The sequence below is a fragment of the Aotus nancymaae genome, unplaced genomic scaffold (assembly GCF_030222135.1).
Source record: "Aotus nancymaae isolate 86718 unplaced genomic scaffold, 86718_ANA_hifiasm-v0.15.2.pri h1tg000016l, whole genome shotgun sequence".
Classification (NCBI taxonomy): Eukaryota; Metazoa; Chordata; class Mammalia; order Primates; family Aotidae; genus Aotus; species Aotus nancymaae.
The window spans coordinates 69037459-69055296 of NW_026988428.1; the positions used below are offsets into that span (position 1 = coordinate 69037459).

The following is a 17838-nucleotide window of genomic DNA, read 5'->3' on the forward strand; positions in this document are numbered from 1 at the left end:
TGTTGCAGCTGCCCATAGGCAGAACCCATCCAGAAGGGTCAGCTTTGCCAGGAGAGCTCTCCAGAGCAGGGTGCAGATGGGCACAGAGTGAACTGGAAGGGCAAATGTGGGATGCTGGCACAGTCAGAAAAAAGGCTCCGTGTGTTATTTATTCACACTTCACCTGGAGGCAGGGTGACCCTGACCCGCTTATATTGGAGATCTTCAGTGGAAGAGCGGACGGATTTGGAGAGGCTCTGCAGGCCTGGGTGAGCGAATCCTCTCTAAACCACATCTTGCAGCCCGAATGCCAGCCACATCCCAACAGCAATCTGGTGCTGGCATCCCTCGCAAGGTGGGCCAGAGAGTCCTGGTGCCAGCCCAGCCAGGACACTGACGCAGAGCCAACCGGGCACCAACCTCAGAGGAGCCAGAACTGCTCAGTGTTCTGTAGTGAACAAAAGAGTACTTTAGGGGTAATAGAAAAAGAAAAAACAAGATGAATTCAGCAGAGACCAGACAGCACAGCAACGTGACGCATGGAACAGTCGGGGCTCACAGCCTGACTCTGGCCCTGCAGCCAACTCTTTGACCATGACAAAGTCCCCTCCTTGGAGCTTCTCTCTCCAAAGGACAGTCACAATCACTTCTGCCCCTGCCACCTGCCTCTGCCCAGATCTGCCTGATCCTTCGGTATCTGGGGACTCAAGATGTGCTAAGTCACCTTAGGCTCCTTGGAGGAAATCACTAGAGCAGTTCCATTTACTTATTCCCTTCCAAAGGGAATGCTGCATGGGAGACACAGAGCATCCGAGGCCCTCCAACCCTTTGATCCCTAGTTCTGTCAGGGACAGAAATAGTCTCAAAAAGGACCTGTCACATGATGAGCAAGCTACAGAGCCTAGACAACAGCCCCAGTCTCCTGAATCCCACAAACCTCTTTCTAAAGTGGGTTCATTTACAAGCAACTCCACGGAGGGCAAAGGAGATGAAGGATGGTGATCCCTGATGGTAACTCACAAAGACAACCAGCTGCGGAACAATCACTATGCTTTACTCCCCCGAGCGGGCGATCTCTACCCATAGTTCATTTACTTATTCATTCGTTCATTCAACCAACATCCGCTAAGTCGTCCTGTCACCCAGGCATTGTGCTGCAGTGCGGAGGAGAGACAGGCACGGAGCAAGAGCTGAGAAGAGGAGTTAATGAGTGCTGATCTGGGGCAGTGTGGATAGAGGAGATGGACGTAAACAGTGTTAAGAAAGTAGAATTAGCAGGCTTTTGTCATCAAACGTCTGAGACTGGGGCAGGGGAGGTGAGAATAAGGGAGGCCTCTGGTCTGGTTCCTGACTTCTGGCTGGGGCGAAGGGGAGAATGGCAGTGCCCTTTATGAGACAGGCAGACAAGGAGAGAAGCAGATGAGCAAATTGGGAGGAAAGGCGAGGAACGTAAGTGCCTGCAAAACACAGAGGAAGAGACATACAGCCAGAAGTGCAGATCTGGATGTCCCAAGATGTGGAAAAGGATGAGATCACCCAGGGACAGATGTTGCTAGAGGCAACATCCCTGGCCGAGGAAGAAGAATCCACATGAAAGCTTGAGAGAGAGCAGTCAGGGAGGTGGGAGAGGCCGGAGAAAGCAGGGCTTAGAAGCCCAAAGAGCAGTGGCTATCAAGTCAAAGGCAACAAGCAACAGTGTCTAGTGCCACTGGCTGATTGGCCAGGTGAGATGAGACCAAGGAGCGTCCACTGCAGTAAGTCATGGGGGTCTCCAAGGCCACTGGCAAGAGCCACGTTAAAGGAGAGTAACTGCAGGGACGGCCACAGAATCACTTCCCACTGTCCGCCCCCCGCCCCCCGCAACTCCCAAGGCCCCATTGTGAAGCTCAGCTGCTGGCACCAGCCATGGTACCCAAAGGAACACAGCATCCTGGCTCAAGCCTGTGTCCTGGGAGATAAGCCAGGCCCCAGCACTTTAGAAATAATGGTCCAGCACTACACACTTAGGAAGCCAGAGAAAGATGGCTTTAATGAATTTGGAATTCAAATATTCGCTTTTCTTTTCCTTTAGCCCTTTTCATTTTCAAGGCTAGATCCTTGACACCTGTGTAAGGTTACGCATCAACTGCCCAATCAGGCAGGCACCAATAGAACAGCTGCCTGAGACTGGATTCTTTCCAACACCCAGGCCCACACAGCCCAGAGCTGAGAAGCTGGGCTGCCACTTGGGTAGTGAGCCCTTCATAGTCTCTCCTGCTTAGAAAAGAAAGAGCTATTGCTCTTAGATGCATAGAAACACAAGCCTGGGAAGGGAAGAGAGAAAGGAGAAGACTGAGCCAGCAGGAGGGAAACAGAAATGAAGGCAGAGGTTTCTGGAGCAAGGTTCCTTCTTCCCCAGACAAATAATTGCCGGCAGGCCGCCTGCAGTGAGTCACGTCCTTTATCGAAGTCACTGACCCAGAAAGTTCAGCTTTGGCCAAGTCCTTTGTCCAAGTCACAGCCCCTTACATCCTTTGTCAAAGTCTCAGACCCAGAAGAGTTCTGCTCCCCTCCAGCCATAGCCCAGATTGACAGCACCTTCCTGGGCTCCCCAAACCGCCACTTTCTATGCCATTTGCTGCCAAGGGGAAAACATCTCTCCATTTTCAACAGCATGAATTCAGTGCCCGTGGACAAGTCTGGAAAGGACAGCCATGTGGAGCTGGCACCCAGCTCCATCAACAGCATGATAAGGGGAGACAGGCATGGAGCAGCACTGGAGGCCCCCGAGACAGAAAGGCTATAGCAGCAAAGGGTAAGATCTGCACACAGCCCTCTACCTCTTAAAGTCCTCATTGGAGCCCATCGTCTCCATTTATTTGAGGGGCAAGCCTACAGACTGAGACAGATGGGGATCGTTGCACCCACTTCTCAGATGTGTAACTCTCTGCAGCAGAGTCAGGATCACGGGTTCGGGCTCTTGGTTCTCAACTTTTTCAGTGTTACTTGGTATCAGTCGAGGGCCCGAGGAACTGGAGGGAATGTGTAAGGAAAGCTAGGGCAGCTGCTCCTTCGGGCTCAGGATAGGTCCCTGCTGCCTTGACTGGATTATGCGAAGTGCACTCCCAAGGTTGGGGCGGACCTGAAGAGCTCTTAAAACGCTGATCTCGGCTGCTGAGGCAAAGCTGTAGAAAGTGGGGTGGAGTACAGGCTTGCAGCACTTTGGTCAAGCCTCCAAGAAAAGTCACCAGAGTTGGCCTTGTGGCAAGGCCCCAGGCCCTACAGTACTGGTGGTCCATGCCATTGGTTTGGTTTTCTTTACATATTGGAGTAGGGAACAATTTATTTTTATCTATTTAAAAAATACAGTTTAATTTTTTCATTGACAAATCATAACTGTACCTATTCATAGGGTATAGAGGAATATTTCAATACACAGGATGTATAGTGATCAGGTCAGGGTAATTAGTACATCCAGCATCTCAAACAGTTATCATTGTTTTGCGTTGGGAACATTTGGTATCTTCCATCTAACTAACTGAAACTATATAGTATATTATTGTTTGCCGTAGTTATCCTATAGTGCCACATCTAGAACTCTAGAACTTACTATAAAGAGTGCATGGCTGTTCTGGACCCACAGCACACATGAGTAAAAGGGCCTGGACCATGCTGGAAGCAGGGGTCATGTCCACTCTGCATAGCCGCCCCACCCCAGAGCAGGAGCCCTAGCCCCTGAGTGCCCACAATTGGGAGCCTGGGCTTCAGGGCAGTTCAGATCCCTGGTCTGAGGACATCCCTCACTGCATCTTCTGCTCAGATCAGCCAGTGATGATGGATCAGGTCAAGGGGGAAAATATTTTGGCTGCTCCAAACCCTAAAACACTCCTGCCTCAAGCAAGGTTTTTCAGGGGCTCCCTACAGTGTCTTTGCTGCCACCGCCTAAGCATAGGGCATTCCTGATTGTCCCAGGCAAAGCCCTCACTCCCCTGGCCTTTTCTAAGATTTATATCACGCCAGTTACACTTGTCTATACGAAAATCTCCTCTTACTCAGTTTGCATTGATTAAAAACCTCTCTGCAACTCTGACTTTGCCTGACTTTTCTCTTCAGCAGTGAACATCTAACTGGGACAGCTTAACTGCAGACCTGCTTTAGGTCAGACGGATGGTGGCTTTGACCTCAGAGGTATACTCTTCTAGCAGGATCCTCTGTGACTGACAGAGCCTCAATCAGTGAATTAAAAAGGGGAGCAACAAATAGATACTCATTTAATTGCTAGCATCTGTAGAACATTTTTTTCCATGCAGGAAAGGTGCATGTGGCAATGAAAGTTCATTGAACAAATAGTTTTAAGGCACCGGAAATTGTGTTCGATGTGGGGGTTCAGTGGTGAACAACATAAACAGCGTCTACTCTCACAGAGTTGACGGTTGACTTCTAGGCGAGGAAATAGGGAAATAAAGCACAGGGTGATATGTGCTGAGACAGCAGGCACTGGTACTCTAGCATAACATAGGAGAAGACTTGGATCTGAAGGTGGTGGCTGGAAAGTCTTCCTGGAGGAAACGACCACACTGAGACCTAAAGAGAGAGGAGGAGCAACATGTCGAGGAGGGAGGTGGGCAGCTGGGTGTGGCTGGAGCAGAGGGAAGGACTTGTAAGAAATGGAGATGGAAGAGGACTTGGTCTCGAGGACATAAGGGCTCCTGAGCCCGGGTGAGGAGTGGGTCACAATCCTAAGGATAATGGAAAAGCCACTGCTGGGGTTTAAGGAACGGAGAAGCATAATCAGGTTTCTGTTCTGGAATGCACACTCACACTGCTGTGAGAAGACACCAAAGCAAGGAAAGGGAGGGTGTGCGGAGAACATCTAGAAGGTCACCGCAGAGATCCAGGCAAGAGGTGAGACAAGAACCAGGATGACCACAGGGGGCGTGGAATGGGGAGGACAGATTCAGGACAAAGAGGAGAAAGATGTAAGATGTAGAATCGCCAGGTCTTGTTGTGGAGAGAGCAGAGAGCAGAGTCCAGGCTTGTGATTTCGGTGACTTATTACTAAGCAAAGTGAGAACGGCAGGAGTTGGGAAGAGGGCAGGACTCTGGAGGCAACCCTGGTGAACCTGAGGTGTCTGTGAGACATCCCAGTGAAGGTGTCCCGCAGGCAGTCGGATGTGCCAGGCCTATTTTGGGCAGTCGGGTCAGATATGTGGGCTGCAGTCCGGAGTCTGACAGCATAGACTGGTCATGGTGTGAGGGAGCCAATGGGGTCACCTGGAGACAGCATGCAGAGACGGCAACCAGAACCCTGCCCTGAACAAGCCCACAGCACCACAAGCCACAGAGTCAACGAAGCACATCAGCTGCAAAGTCAGGGCTGCATAATGTCTCTGACCCTAAACCTCAGATCCATCATCACAAGACTCTCCCTCCGCTGTTCCCCCACCCGGCCTCACCTGAACGTGTTTCTCACAGCAAACACGATCTCCCGCATTGAGACGTCAGATCCCGTGTCTAGCTCAGAAGCTCCAGGCCAGTAATTAAATGTGTACCTCATGTCTCACATATTACGAACTATAAATCACAAATGATACGTATGTTTTTGTATGAGAGTGTTCTCCTGCATGACAGACCTACTGACTCAGATGCGTGTACACATCCCGCATAGAAATGGCCTGACACAATGCAGTCTGTCTGGAATAGGTCATTTATATCTACTTTTAGCGAACATCAGAAGTGACTATTCCCATTTTGAACGATAAATTTTCTCCTAAAAGTGAAATAAAAACTGAGCAGAAAAAAAATCTTAAAGTTATAACAGTAGGAAAAAAAAAAGAAAACATCTGTCAAGCTTTATGTCGCATCCCATGATCAAATTTAATTCTCATGGCCATCCTATAAAATGGGTTTTATGATCCCACAGGGATGAAAGCAAGATCCAAACACAGGTCTGACTGCTAAACTCTCCCCTACACCATTCAGCTGTGATTTGGGGAAAAGGGGAAGAATACAAAAATTAGCAGGGTGTGGTGGCACACACCTGTAATCCCAGCTACTCAGGAGGCTGAGGCAGGAGAATCGAATAAACCCAGGAGGCAGAGGTTGCAGTGAGCAGAGACGGCGCCACTGCACTCCAGCCTGGGAGACAGCAAGCAACATCTCAAAAACAAAATAAAATAAAATACGGAGAAGAAAAAGGATTCTAACAAAAGGAAGTTGGCATAGCACGCGCTATATACGGGTTTATTTTCTTTACTCATTCAATAAGAGTAGTCATTAATTTTCTACTATGTACCTGTAGGCAAAAATTGAACTAATAATGCATGTCAATAGCGAACATGCCTTAATTAGGGTCCCATCTACACTTCTGATGGGCTATAATCATTTGCGGAATTCTTTGACTGAGCCTCCCCAGAGAATTGCTGTCATGACTGCTTGTCAGGGAGAGACGAAGTCGTTGAATTTAATGTGTCTGTGGGAATTGCAGTCTTTCATTTTCCGGGAAACCCAGGCTTGAAAGGCCACCACTTTAGCTAACAAGAGATGATCTTTCACAATGCAGTGACAAACGGGGCCCTAATTGAGGAATTTGCCAACAGCCCTTCCCTTTATAGTGGCATTAGCCCAATTTGGCTTTAGCAGTGCCACGCACACAGCTTATATTCTCTCTGCGGGATTTAGTGCCAAGAAGACAGGGAATTTAACTCAATAATTAAATCTCCAATCTGCAATCTCCGCCTGGCCATCTCTCTCTCTCCTATCTCCTATCCATGCCTCAGTTTCTCTCAGTAGGAACACAGGGGAAGGTCACCAATCAGTCCAGTAATCAGCCAGTAGGAATGAGCAAGTCTCGAGTGGGGCACTGAGAAGCCTGAAAGCGTGTCTGCCCCTAGGGAGCCTCCCGTAGAGGGACCACTTCTCTTCCATGCCCTGATTCCCTCACACCTGTAGGAACTCCATGAGGCTTCATTTTCATTTTATAAGTGTTGACAAACACCTGAGTTCTACTCCCAAAGCTGAGAGTGAGCCTGGAGTGTGGTAGGCAGCCTGTGGGTCACACAGGCTCCCTGTTCCTCCTATAACTGGGGCCCTTCACATGGCACAGTGGACCCCTGGGCAGGGAAGCTAAAGAGCCCTGTCTTCAGCTGTTTTCTTGGCTCCACCTGGCTGACCTGAGAATGAATTCCGAGAATCAAAGGTGCCTTCTCTCGACTGCTCTGCTCCTGCCTCTTCCAGTGCCCCACAATTCTACAATGTCACCAAAAAAGCCCTGCACTTATCTGTTCTCCTTTCATATACTGTTGGTTAAGCCCAGATTACTAATAAAGCTAATCTTTCTTGAGCATTTGCCATGTGCCAGCTTTATGTGAAATAACTCACTTAGTCCCTGTGATAGCCTTATGGGATAATGCACCGTTACCCATATTGTAGAGGATGAATCACACACACAGATAACTGCAGTAAGTAGTGCAAGCTAGGAAGCAGCAGGGTTGAGCTTGACCCCGGCTAGCAGCCCCATGCTAGCCCCAGAGCCTGCACACTTAACCCCCACACAAAGCTGCTGCAGGCTGAGAAGTCAGTGGCCTACATGGTTTAATTATTCATTGTCCTTCCTGCCCTCCAGAATAGCCCTTCAAATAAGCTACTTATCGGCTCCCAAGCCTACCACTAAAATAATTCCCCTGACAACTACAAAGCAAAACCGGTGGGAGGATGAGGGGATCTAACCCAGGGAGCCTGTTAAGGGCCACAAGCCCCAATCAGTTATAGGCCCATTTCCACATATGGAAGTGTATCTTCCAAATCTCCAGCTGCGTAGGAGCTGGTGTGGAGCAAAGGTTAAGACACGTTTAAGGTTGGGAGTGTGGACAAAAGAGAGGCAGGAGGCCATGTCAATAGCAGAGAGAATTCCAGCTCTGCTTACTGACGCCATAATGTTGATCAGGATAACTAAACTGCAAATTCCAGTTTCCTGAATTGCAAAACAGAATTAATAAAGTTGCTTAGTAATGTTGTTGAGTAAATTAAATAAAGCAATGTTTACAAAGTGTCCGACACAGCACCCAACACATAATACGTATGTTGAAATGGTAACTCTTGCTGTAACAATTGCTACTTTCCAAGGAAAAAGCCATGATAACGACCACGGGAAGCCAGTGGGTGCCGTGTCCAACTGAGAAGCAGGAAAGAGCTGAGGGAGAGAGACCACGCTCACAGACTTTGCAACTATTCTGAGGCCATTCATCAGCCATTTGCTCTATGATGGGCACAGTGCTGGGTAACGTCATGGGTTGAATTGTGTCATCTAAAAAGATGTGTTGAAGTCCTAACCCCTGGTATCTGTGACTGTGAGCTCATTTGGAAATGGGGTCTTCGCAGATGTTTTCAAGTTAAGATGAAGCCATATTGGATTAGAGTTGGCCCCAATCCAACAAGACTGCCGTCCTTATAAGAAGAAGAGAAGAGGTGTAGACACACATAGGAAAGAATGTCCTGTGAAGATGAAGGCAGACCAGATGATGTGCCCACAGTCAAGGAATGCTGAGTATCACTGGCCACTAACAGAAGCCAGAAGAAAGGCAAGGAACAGATTCTCCGTAAGAACTTCCAGAAGGCACCAACCCTGCTGGCCTCTGAATTTCAGACTTCTGGCTTCTAGAACTGTGGAAGACATTTCTGTTGTTTTAAAATCACCCAGTTTGTGGTACTTTGTTACAGCAACCCTACGAGGGTAGCACAGGTGATGAAACTACAAAGACAAATGTTAAGAAAGTTTCTGTCCCGGAGCCTTTAGGATTCATTTTATCCCAATAAAATAGCTGGATGAGAGTCCAGATCTAATATTGATGGCATAGGGTCAAGCTCCCAAAGAGCTGTACTTTGCTAAACAAGAGTCTTTTTCCTGGTACTCCAGCTAGGACCTCAGGCCTAGGGATAGTTTAGATGCACAGGGAGAGTGGGGTGATGGCTGTCCCTGCCACAATCATGCCAGGGCCCTGTAACCCACACAGCATAGTATTGGAGACTGTGAAAGTGCGGACGACAAGACGATGGTGGAAGCAAGAAAAGAAGTCCTGGAAAAAGGAAAGTAAGGCTGGTGTCTATTCTTAGGTTTCTTCCAAATTCACCAATCCACATTCCTCCTTTAATTTCTCCACCCTTTCTCTTCATATTTTAGGTTTCTACTCTGGTTCTTCTCATGCCTTCACAGCCTACTGGACTGGAAAAAGCATTTCAGTGACTAGAAAACCAGACTTTGAGCCCCAGCCCCATCACTTACTAGCTGTGGGATCTTGGGCAAATAACAGTAACTCTCTGTGCTTCAGTTTATTAATCCATACAATGGAGATGATATGTAATTCACAGCATCATACATGATGCAATGTATTAAGCAAGCATTTTAAGTTCTACAAGAAGGAGGGAGCCCTCACTATGCACAATTCCTAGACCTTATGCAGAGAAACACTGGGCTTAGACAATACAGATCAGGATATACCAGAAAGTTGGCACAAAGAATAAAAACAGTAGATGATATGCTATGTTTAAAGGAGGTATAAAGAGTACAGACCCAGGAGTCCACAGGGTCTCAACCCCAACACGGAAGAGCTCTGGGATACTGGACAAGTAGTTCCTATCTCCTGATTTAAATGATTTGAGTTTTCACCCAGATTTAACAGTCTGTGACTTTATGAAAATAGGCACCTCAAGCTGTTCACTCATATAAAATTACACTTTAAAAAGAGATCTTTACTTAGGGGTCACTCATTACAAATATGGGAAAGACTGTGATGCTTGAGGGAATTCTTATAACAAGCAAAGTAAGAAAAGATATTTGATGTGTGAAATATCCAGTGGCTATTTTGGCTGGATAATCCTGGAGGGACAAATCTCAAACACTCCTCTCCTAGCAATTCCTATTAGAAGTCTAATACCAGAATATCAGAAAAAGGGATTGGAATCAATGGGAGCAAAAACTAGTAAAAAGGGTGAGACAACTCCAAATGGAAAGGCAACCAGTCAGTTTTCATCTCTTTTTAGAATAACATAGACGAAGGTGACTTGATTGCAATCAAAGAGGTTGAGTTCAAACTTCAAGGAGAACTTCCAACTACTGAGACACTCAAGGAGTTTGGGGAAATTCCCTTCTCTGAAACTCTCTTCTGTGAAGCTTTTTAACAAGAGACCAAGTGGCCAACTATGCATCCTGGGTTAGGTGGTTCTGAGACAGAGGCACAGACAGGATGACTTTTCAGCGGTCCCTTCTTGCCTGTGCTCACTCTATCTTGTGACTAAGCCAGTTCACCACAGCACCACCTGCTTGCTTCTCACACACAGAGGCTGCTTTCAATTACCTTGGCTGTTCACATATTTTCATGCTGCCCATTTTTCCCCTGCTGGCAGAGTAGACTCCAAGGTGTAAGGACTGTTTTTACAGATTTTTGCATGTTCCACACTGGTATGTGATAATCACTTCACGTTGCAGTTAGCAAAGAGGAGGAAATGAAACCCATTCCTGAATTGGAGACAGGAGTGTTGTGTTTCACCTTCTTTGACAGCCAAAAGCCAATTTAGGGCTCTCTGAAAAGCCAAATTTGCCAGGCAAAAAAAAAAAAAAAAAAAAAAAAAAAGTGGGTATCTTCTTAATTCTCCTGAGCTCACTTAAGGACTGAAATCAGTGTTTGCAGAGGGAGGAAAAGGTGACATGGACTATGGTTTTATGGATATTTCAGCTACAGAAATGAGAAAGTGGGAGAATACAGTCAGTTTGCACTTTGTTTGGCAAGACTCCTAAAAGCTAGCAGGATAATAATCATAAATGCTTATTGAGAGCTCACCATATACAAGGCAATGTTCTAATCCCTTTGCATGAATCAACCCATTTCAGCATCACAACAATCTTAAAAGGCCCAGAGATGTTAAGCAACTTGTTCAATGCAACAACAGTAGGTCCAGAGCTGGATTGAAAACCAGGAAGTCTGGCTCCAGAACCTGCGTGGTTAGTTAGTGTACACACTCTGCAGAATCAGACATAGATGCATACCATCCTCAGAGAAGTGGGCCTGGTTCCTCCTCTTCCTCAGTTCCCTGACCCCTGTAATAATGGGACCACATTCTTCAGCTGAAAGTAACTTCCTGAAGAGAAAGATCTATTAGCCAAAACCACCAAGATACACCATGCTGGAAGTCAGCTCAGTTATCCCCAGAACTCACTGCAACCCCTAATCTCACTGTCACATTGTAGGATTTTTTCCAGCCTGTGATTATTCCCTCTCCCTGGGCCAGCAAGTCAACAGAACATTCAAAAAAACAGTCTCCAAAGTGACTCTTTGCTAAAACTGTTTTCCGACTCCTGGGGGCCCTCCTTTGAGGTGACAAAACTCTAATCAGGGAGTTATCACCATAAATAACGGATCACGCATCAGACTTTCACCAAGAATCAGTAAAGCAAGCAGCAGCTCAGAAGGGTCCATTATCCCCTCCATGGTTCATAATTGGGCATTGTAATTAATCCATTTACCTGCTATTCAAATCAGCACTCCATAATAAGAGTTCATAATTACTGAATATTGAATAGGTACATGAATAACCAAAATGTACCCGTGATTTGACTGGCTTCAGCACCTTCATTCCCAGAATACTTACCCATTTTGAGTTTTAAAGGTCCACAGCAACATAAGTATAGCAGATGGGTGAGGTGGGAGATAGGAAGCCCAATTTCCAGAAAGCCATGAGTGACTAAAGCCCAGAAGACTCAAGAGCTTGTTCACAATCACATAAATCAATTCAGTCAACATTTATTAACATTTATTACTTATTGTGTGTCAGCCCCAGTGCTAAGAACAGGATATTCCCCCCCCAAAAAAGTGCATTATCTAATAGACATATAAATAGACACACAAAAAGCCAATTATCTTGCAATAGGAAAAGGGAGAGACAGGCGTTACGAACACATAAGAAAGAGTGATCACCCTCCCTAGGGAGAGAGGATAAATGGCAGATCTGGGAAGGCTGCCCAGAGGAGGTAACATTTGAGTTAAGTCTTGCAGCTTGAAAAAGATTGTTTTCCAGAGAGAAGAAGGGGGAAAGAGTGGCGCAGGCAGAGGGAAGAGTAAACACAAAAGCATTCAGGTACGCATGAGACAGGTATCAATGGGCTTTGCATACCATGCTAAGGAAACTGACCTTTATCCAGTGTCCTGTAGACAATAGGACAACATCTTAAGTTTTTAAAGAGATGCCTGATCATGAGCAGATTTGTGCTTCCAAAAGCTGATCCAGTGTAGTAGTGATTATGAAGCTGGATTAGAGAAGAGGACCAACAGTTCAGAGGCAAGTGCCTTAGTGAGGGCAGAGCTGAGATGACCTGTCTCGGGCACTGACAATGGGCCGAAAAGGAAAGTGGGACTGGAGGCTTTGCAAATATTCCAGACGAGGAGGTTTCTGATGACACCTAGGGAACAGGGGAGAAGGAGAACAGGCTGGCAGGAGAATGGTGTTTCCTATAGCTGAGGAAGAGAGGCATAGTTGAGAGATCAGGAGAAAGTGTACACGGAACTAACACTACTGCATGGAACTGGGTGCATGTTCTCTTGTTAACAGAGAAGGGAACTGAGGTCAGAGTGGTTGAAGAGTGCACCCAGGGCCACCCATTGCCAACGGTGCCCACTGAACCTGTGATGTTGATGCTCTTATGCCCTAGCTGGGTATTTCACTTTGTGGAGGGAGGCTCTGGTTACAATGTAGGTAATTTTATTCTTCATTTGCTCCCTTCCTGTCCAATGGTTGGAGTATCTCTCGGTATCTTTACCTTGTGAAGGAATACCTCCTCCCATCTTTGCCTACCCCCATCACTGCATCTCTCCCTTCCAAAGTATTTCTCTCCGCCCACTCCTCATCTACTCCCATTCACACATGGCATCTTGTTAGAAATAGCAAGGGTAGGGCAAACAGCAATGAATCAGAAGTGGGGGCAGTCTGTGTTTCAGGGCTGACTTAACCCACCAGATGACTTTCAGCAATTGCTTGACCTCAGCCTCAGTGTCCTCAACTATAAAATGGGGATAAGAAATGAATACTAATCTTGGCTTATCTCACAGGACTGTTGTGAGGATGGAATGAGATAAACAACACAAAGCAGGAAAAGATGGCTACAGAATTCCCCATCAGAGTTGTCCATGAGACTGTGAGTCCCTTGAGAGCAGGGACCAGGTGGTCCTCATGTTTGGAACTGGGGTCCCTAGCTTTCCTGGTACAGAGTCGGTGCTCCCTAAAGACATGTTGAATTCAGAACTAGGACCACTACCAGGCTCCCCACCACCCACTGACGCACATGGAGGCGTGCTCCTGCCGCTCTCATCCACCACAAATGCAGGCAAACCCACAACACCCTACTTTTGGAAGTGCTGCTCTAGTCCTGGCTTATTCCAAAAACAGTCAGTTCCTGGAGGGAAACCAAAGGATTGTCACGCTGCCTGGATGCCTCCGCTAGGCACGTTTGACCAAGTCTGGGTTCTACCCCTTCTCCAAGGAAGTTGCTAAGAACCGAATCGCCACCCTGGCTCACACCCCTCCAAGGAGCCCCAGCTGGGTGGTCTGCCCCTCGCCGCACTGCCTTGGTGCCCAGCACGAGCCGCGGTTTTTTGTTTGTTTGTTTTGTTGTTGTTTGCAGGAACCCGGCCGCCCCTACTGCTGTTTTCATTGATGCCTTAAGAAGAGCTGGCATGTGCAACTGCTGAGAAGGGGGAGCGCGGAGCGGCGGGGGAAGCAAGTAAAAATAGCCTGGCGCGCGGCGCTCTGCCTGCTCCGGACGTCTTTAACCCTCGCCGAGGTTGGGAGAGCGCAGCGGCCGCCGCTGCACACTGCGGAACCTGGCAGGGGTCTGCACCCAGACCCCGCGCAGCAGCAAAGGAGCCCGCAAGGCAAAGGAGTCCGCAAAAACTTTTTTTTTAGAAAAATAAGCCGGGGGCGGGGCGAAGTGGAAATGCAGGGAGGAAGCGCTTCTCGCTTCCAGGGCTCCAGCCACCTGGCAGAGACCGCTACGTGCCCGCTCGCTCCACACTTTACAGAAGCGCGGCCTTGAAGCGCTGGGTTATTTTTAGAAACTCCTTCCGCCGGTGGGCGATCAGAGGGCGGATTGGGTGAGGGGACTGGTAAGGCTGGCTTTCTGCTGGGAGGCTAGCCGCCTCGCACTACACATCATTCCGAATGTCTGCTCTCAGGTGGGGGCTGGGGAAGAGGCAGTGGTGAGGGGACGGCAGGCATGCAGGCTTTGCCCTAACTCAAGGAGACAGCATTCGCTTCTGAATGCCCCACTGCTTTCAAGTCCTGGAGCGTGTTTGTTTCGAAATCGACAATTGCCAGATGCACGCTGCCTCTAGTCTCTCAGAGAATGGGGATGTATAAAGCTCTGCTGCCTACGCGGTGGGGTAGGGGGTTTAGCAGCAGAGTTAAGACCTCGAGAGAAGAAGACCAGGAAGGGTCTCTCTACCTTTTTGCATTCCGGTAAGACAGAAGGACAATCCCCGCGCCACACCCCCATTCCCCGCCCCCCCGCTGCATATGGGTAACCATATGTGAGATGTGCGGCAGCCCCACCAGACACCCAGCTATTAATAGAGCCTGGGAGTTTGCTCTCTGTGTCTTTTTCCTGCCACTGAGTAAGGGATGATCTTCACACACATGCCCCACTCCGCCCCCACCTCGGCGCACCGTTTCTCCAGGAAGGTAAGGGGGCTGCCCACGCTGATCCCTTTCGTGACTACAGGTGCCCAGGGCCTATGAAAAAGTCCTGTAATGACAACGGGGTCAGGGCAAGGCGAAGGGAACACAGCTTCGTGTCTTGGGACGCAAAGCCCAGCAGGACTCTCTGCGGCTCAGGGCCAGCTGCAGAGAAGAGAAAAAAGGCAGCTGCCGAAGGCGGGGGCCAAAAACACAGTTTGCGGAGCTAGAGCGACCTCCTCAAAAGCCCTTGCGGGACGAGCGGCAGCAGACCCATTTCACGCTGCAGCCGGCGGCGCGCGGCCCCCACCGTCCGCGCAGGCTCGGCTGCGGCAGGGGCGGACGCTGTCCCTGGTGCTGAAGGTGGCCGCGGCCAGCGTGCCCTGCCGGATTTAGCTAAGCCCCCGAGGCGGCTCAGACGACTGAGGATTGCAGACTTCTCTCTGGCCCGGGTGTGGGCCGGAGGGTCTGTAGGAGGTACCCGAGTCTTCCTGCCGGCTCGGCCCCCGCGGCCGGGAGCCCTCCGCGCTGCTGCGGGGACGGAGAGCTCGGGGACCGACTCGAGCTTGAAGGGTAAAGCTGAGGCAGCGGCAGGAGATGGTCAAGGCACTGCAGGGAGCAGACCTGGCCCCAGGATTACCCACCCCAGTTCTGCACAAAGGCGGGACCCGGGAGCCGTCACGGAGACCAGAGGAGAGGGCAGGGGAGCGCGGCTGCCCAGGGTTGGGGACTTGGGGGCAGGAGAAGAGAGCAGCGGGTGGCAGGAGAGGGTGATGGGGTGAAAGTGGCTGCTTTGCATTTTCAAGAGGGAGGGGACCTGAGACATGAACTCCCCCCCCACCAACACACACACACACACACACACACACACACACACACACATACACACACACACGAGGAGGCCGGCAGAAGCAAGCGGGATGAAGCTGGGGAAAGTTTGGCACTCGGTGCTGAGCGGCGGCGGCGGCGGCGGCGGCGGCGCGGTGGTCCGGGTGGGCGGCGGGGTCTCCGAGAGCCCCTGCTCGCTCGCCTGCTTACCTCGGTGTTCTCGGCCGCGTTCTCCGCCATTTTCCTCCTCAGGAGCAGGCAGCGGGAGGAGTGTTTCATGCCCATAAGAGCCAGCAAGGATTTGGTGATACAGAGATAGTAGAGAAAGAGATCGAGCTGGTGTAGCTTTAAAAGAGAGAGCGAGAGGATGGGAGAAAAAAAATCCAACCCAGCCCCTCTGCTGGAGCGTCAGCCGGCACAGTCAGCCACGGTGGAGTCTGTTCTGCAGTCTCCACTTTGTTTTATTTTCCTCCCTTCTCATCTGCTCCGGATTCCTTCACACAGTTTCAAGTTCTTCTCGTGCCCCCGACCCCTCCCCGCCCCTCTCCACCCGCGCTGCTGTCTAAGCGCGAGGGAAGCAGCCCCGAAGTCTCCGCGGCGGCGGCGGCGGCGGCCGCGGCTCCTCTCCAGGCTGCTCGCAAAGTCCGGCCGGCCAGAGGCAGCCGCCAACTCCTCTCAACTTCTGCCGATCCGCTGGGCGAAGCAACACGCTTCCTGCGCGTCTCTCCTAGGGGCTGAGCCGGGTGAGTGGGGGCGGGGTAGGAGGTTCGGTGGAGCAGGCGGCGGCTGGGCGCAGACCGAGGGCCCCCAGCGCCCCCGGGCCCGCCCCCTCCCCTTGTCTCCGAGGGTCTCGGCCGCCTCCACTCCCTGGCGCTGCGCACAGCAACTTGCGAGGAGGCCAGGCCCGCGCTAGGGGCCCAGAGAAAGCAGGCGCCGGGCAAGGCTCTTGCAGGTTCTTAGACCCGGTACGCGTGCTCCTACCTAGGGCGAGCTCCGGGCGAGACCCGGCCACAGTTGCCTCGCATCCTCCTCACGCCATCCCACCCCAGCTCTCCTGCTCCTCTGCCAGTTCCTGGATCCTTCCTTGGCGAATTACGGTTTGGGGAACGAAGGGGGGGGGGTCTGGATGGGGGAGGGTCCTTAACTCCTTCAACTCTAGGGCTAAGTGTGGTGTCATTTTCTATCCTTTTCTCCCATTCTCTGTAGCCAAGGCCCTTGGGACTCCAAGCCCCTCTCAGGCTGAGAGGGAGGGGCAAAGGTGCCGGCCAGAGTGGCCTGGGAAAGAGGGTGGGAGAAAGTCAAATACGAGACTGCAGTCGTGCCCCCCACCCCCACTCCAGTCTTCCCAGGTAGCCCCCTGCCCACGCATTTCTCTTCTCCCCCCTCACCCTTCCCCCACCGTCGCCAGATTTTAAAGTCCCTTTTATGGGAGAGAGGGAGGATGTCACGTACCCATCAGGATTCTCTTGATCCTTTTTTAAGGGAGTTTGGGCGGCAGCAGGGGGTGTGAATTTTTATACAATGCATTCCTGTCTTCACTTTGAGAGCTTCTTTTTCTCTGTCTTACTGGCCATCTGTCGGGCAGTGGGAGATAGAACAAAGGCGGGGGAGACCCCACTCTGCCTCTCCCTTTGCAGCAGGACACTCAGGCTGACTGCTTAAAACAGCTGCACTTTCAAGTTTTCAGCCTACAAGTCAAGAACGGAGACCTAAAAGGTGCTCCGTGAGCACCTGGGTCTCTTCACTTCATCTCTGTACTTGTTTGGGGATGTCGCTCTCAATTGCCCTATTTGCTTTTATCATCACCTTTGATAGCTGGGAAGTGTGAGCCTGACTGTCCTCAACTAACCCCCGAGTCCATTGAAGAATCGTTCTCAGTAGGAAACATGCCTCCATCTGGTTCTCGGGGAAAGAGAGGATACATTGCACTAAGTAGAGGTGAGAAGTGAGGGATAGAGAGAGGAGAGGAGAAGATGAATGAGAAGGATGAAAATCTAGCAAGATGCTTGAGTTAGAGGGACCGTGTGTGCGCGCATGAGAGTAAACTTTAATAAAAATAAATGACCTTAACCTCCTTGACCTTTTCCCTTCTCAGACCACAGTCCTGGGTTAGAGTTGGGGTGAGTGAGCAGAGTCCTTGACAACAGCCAGTCGTTCTTCCCTTTCACATCCTGCCAACGTGCAGAAAGTGGTAGAGAAATAAATGACCTGAATCTGGAGAATGACTTTTACCCTCTTGAATTATTTTTTCTCTAAGCATCTTCTCAGAGACAAAAAGATTCTTAGAGACATCTAATCCCCTACCAAAAGCGTCTCAGTGTTTGTGCAATCCAA

At 49.9% G+C, this 17838-nt stretch overlaps 1 protein-coding gene across 1 annotated transcript in view; it reads right to left on the bottom strand.

The window, feature by feature from the left end:
- The window catches only part of PRMT8 (protein arginine methyltransferase 8), a 95967-nt gene extending 79758 nt beyond the window's left edge, over window positions 1-16209 (bottom strand). The window contains exon 1 of the mRNA XM_012455896.2: window positions 15715-16209. Within this exon, the coding sequence (XP_012311319.2) occupies window positions 15715-15789 (75 nt within the window). The 5' untranslated portion in view covers window positions 15790-16209. The remainder of the gene's footprint in view (window positions 1-15714) is intronic.
- Between the last annotated feature and the right edge of the window lie 1629 nt (window positions 16210-17838).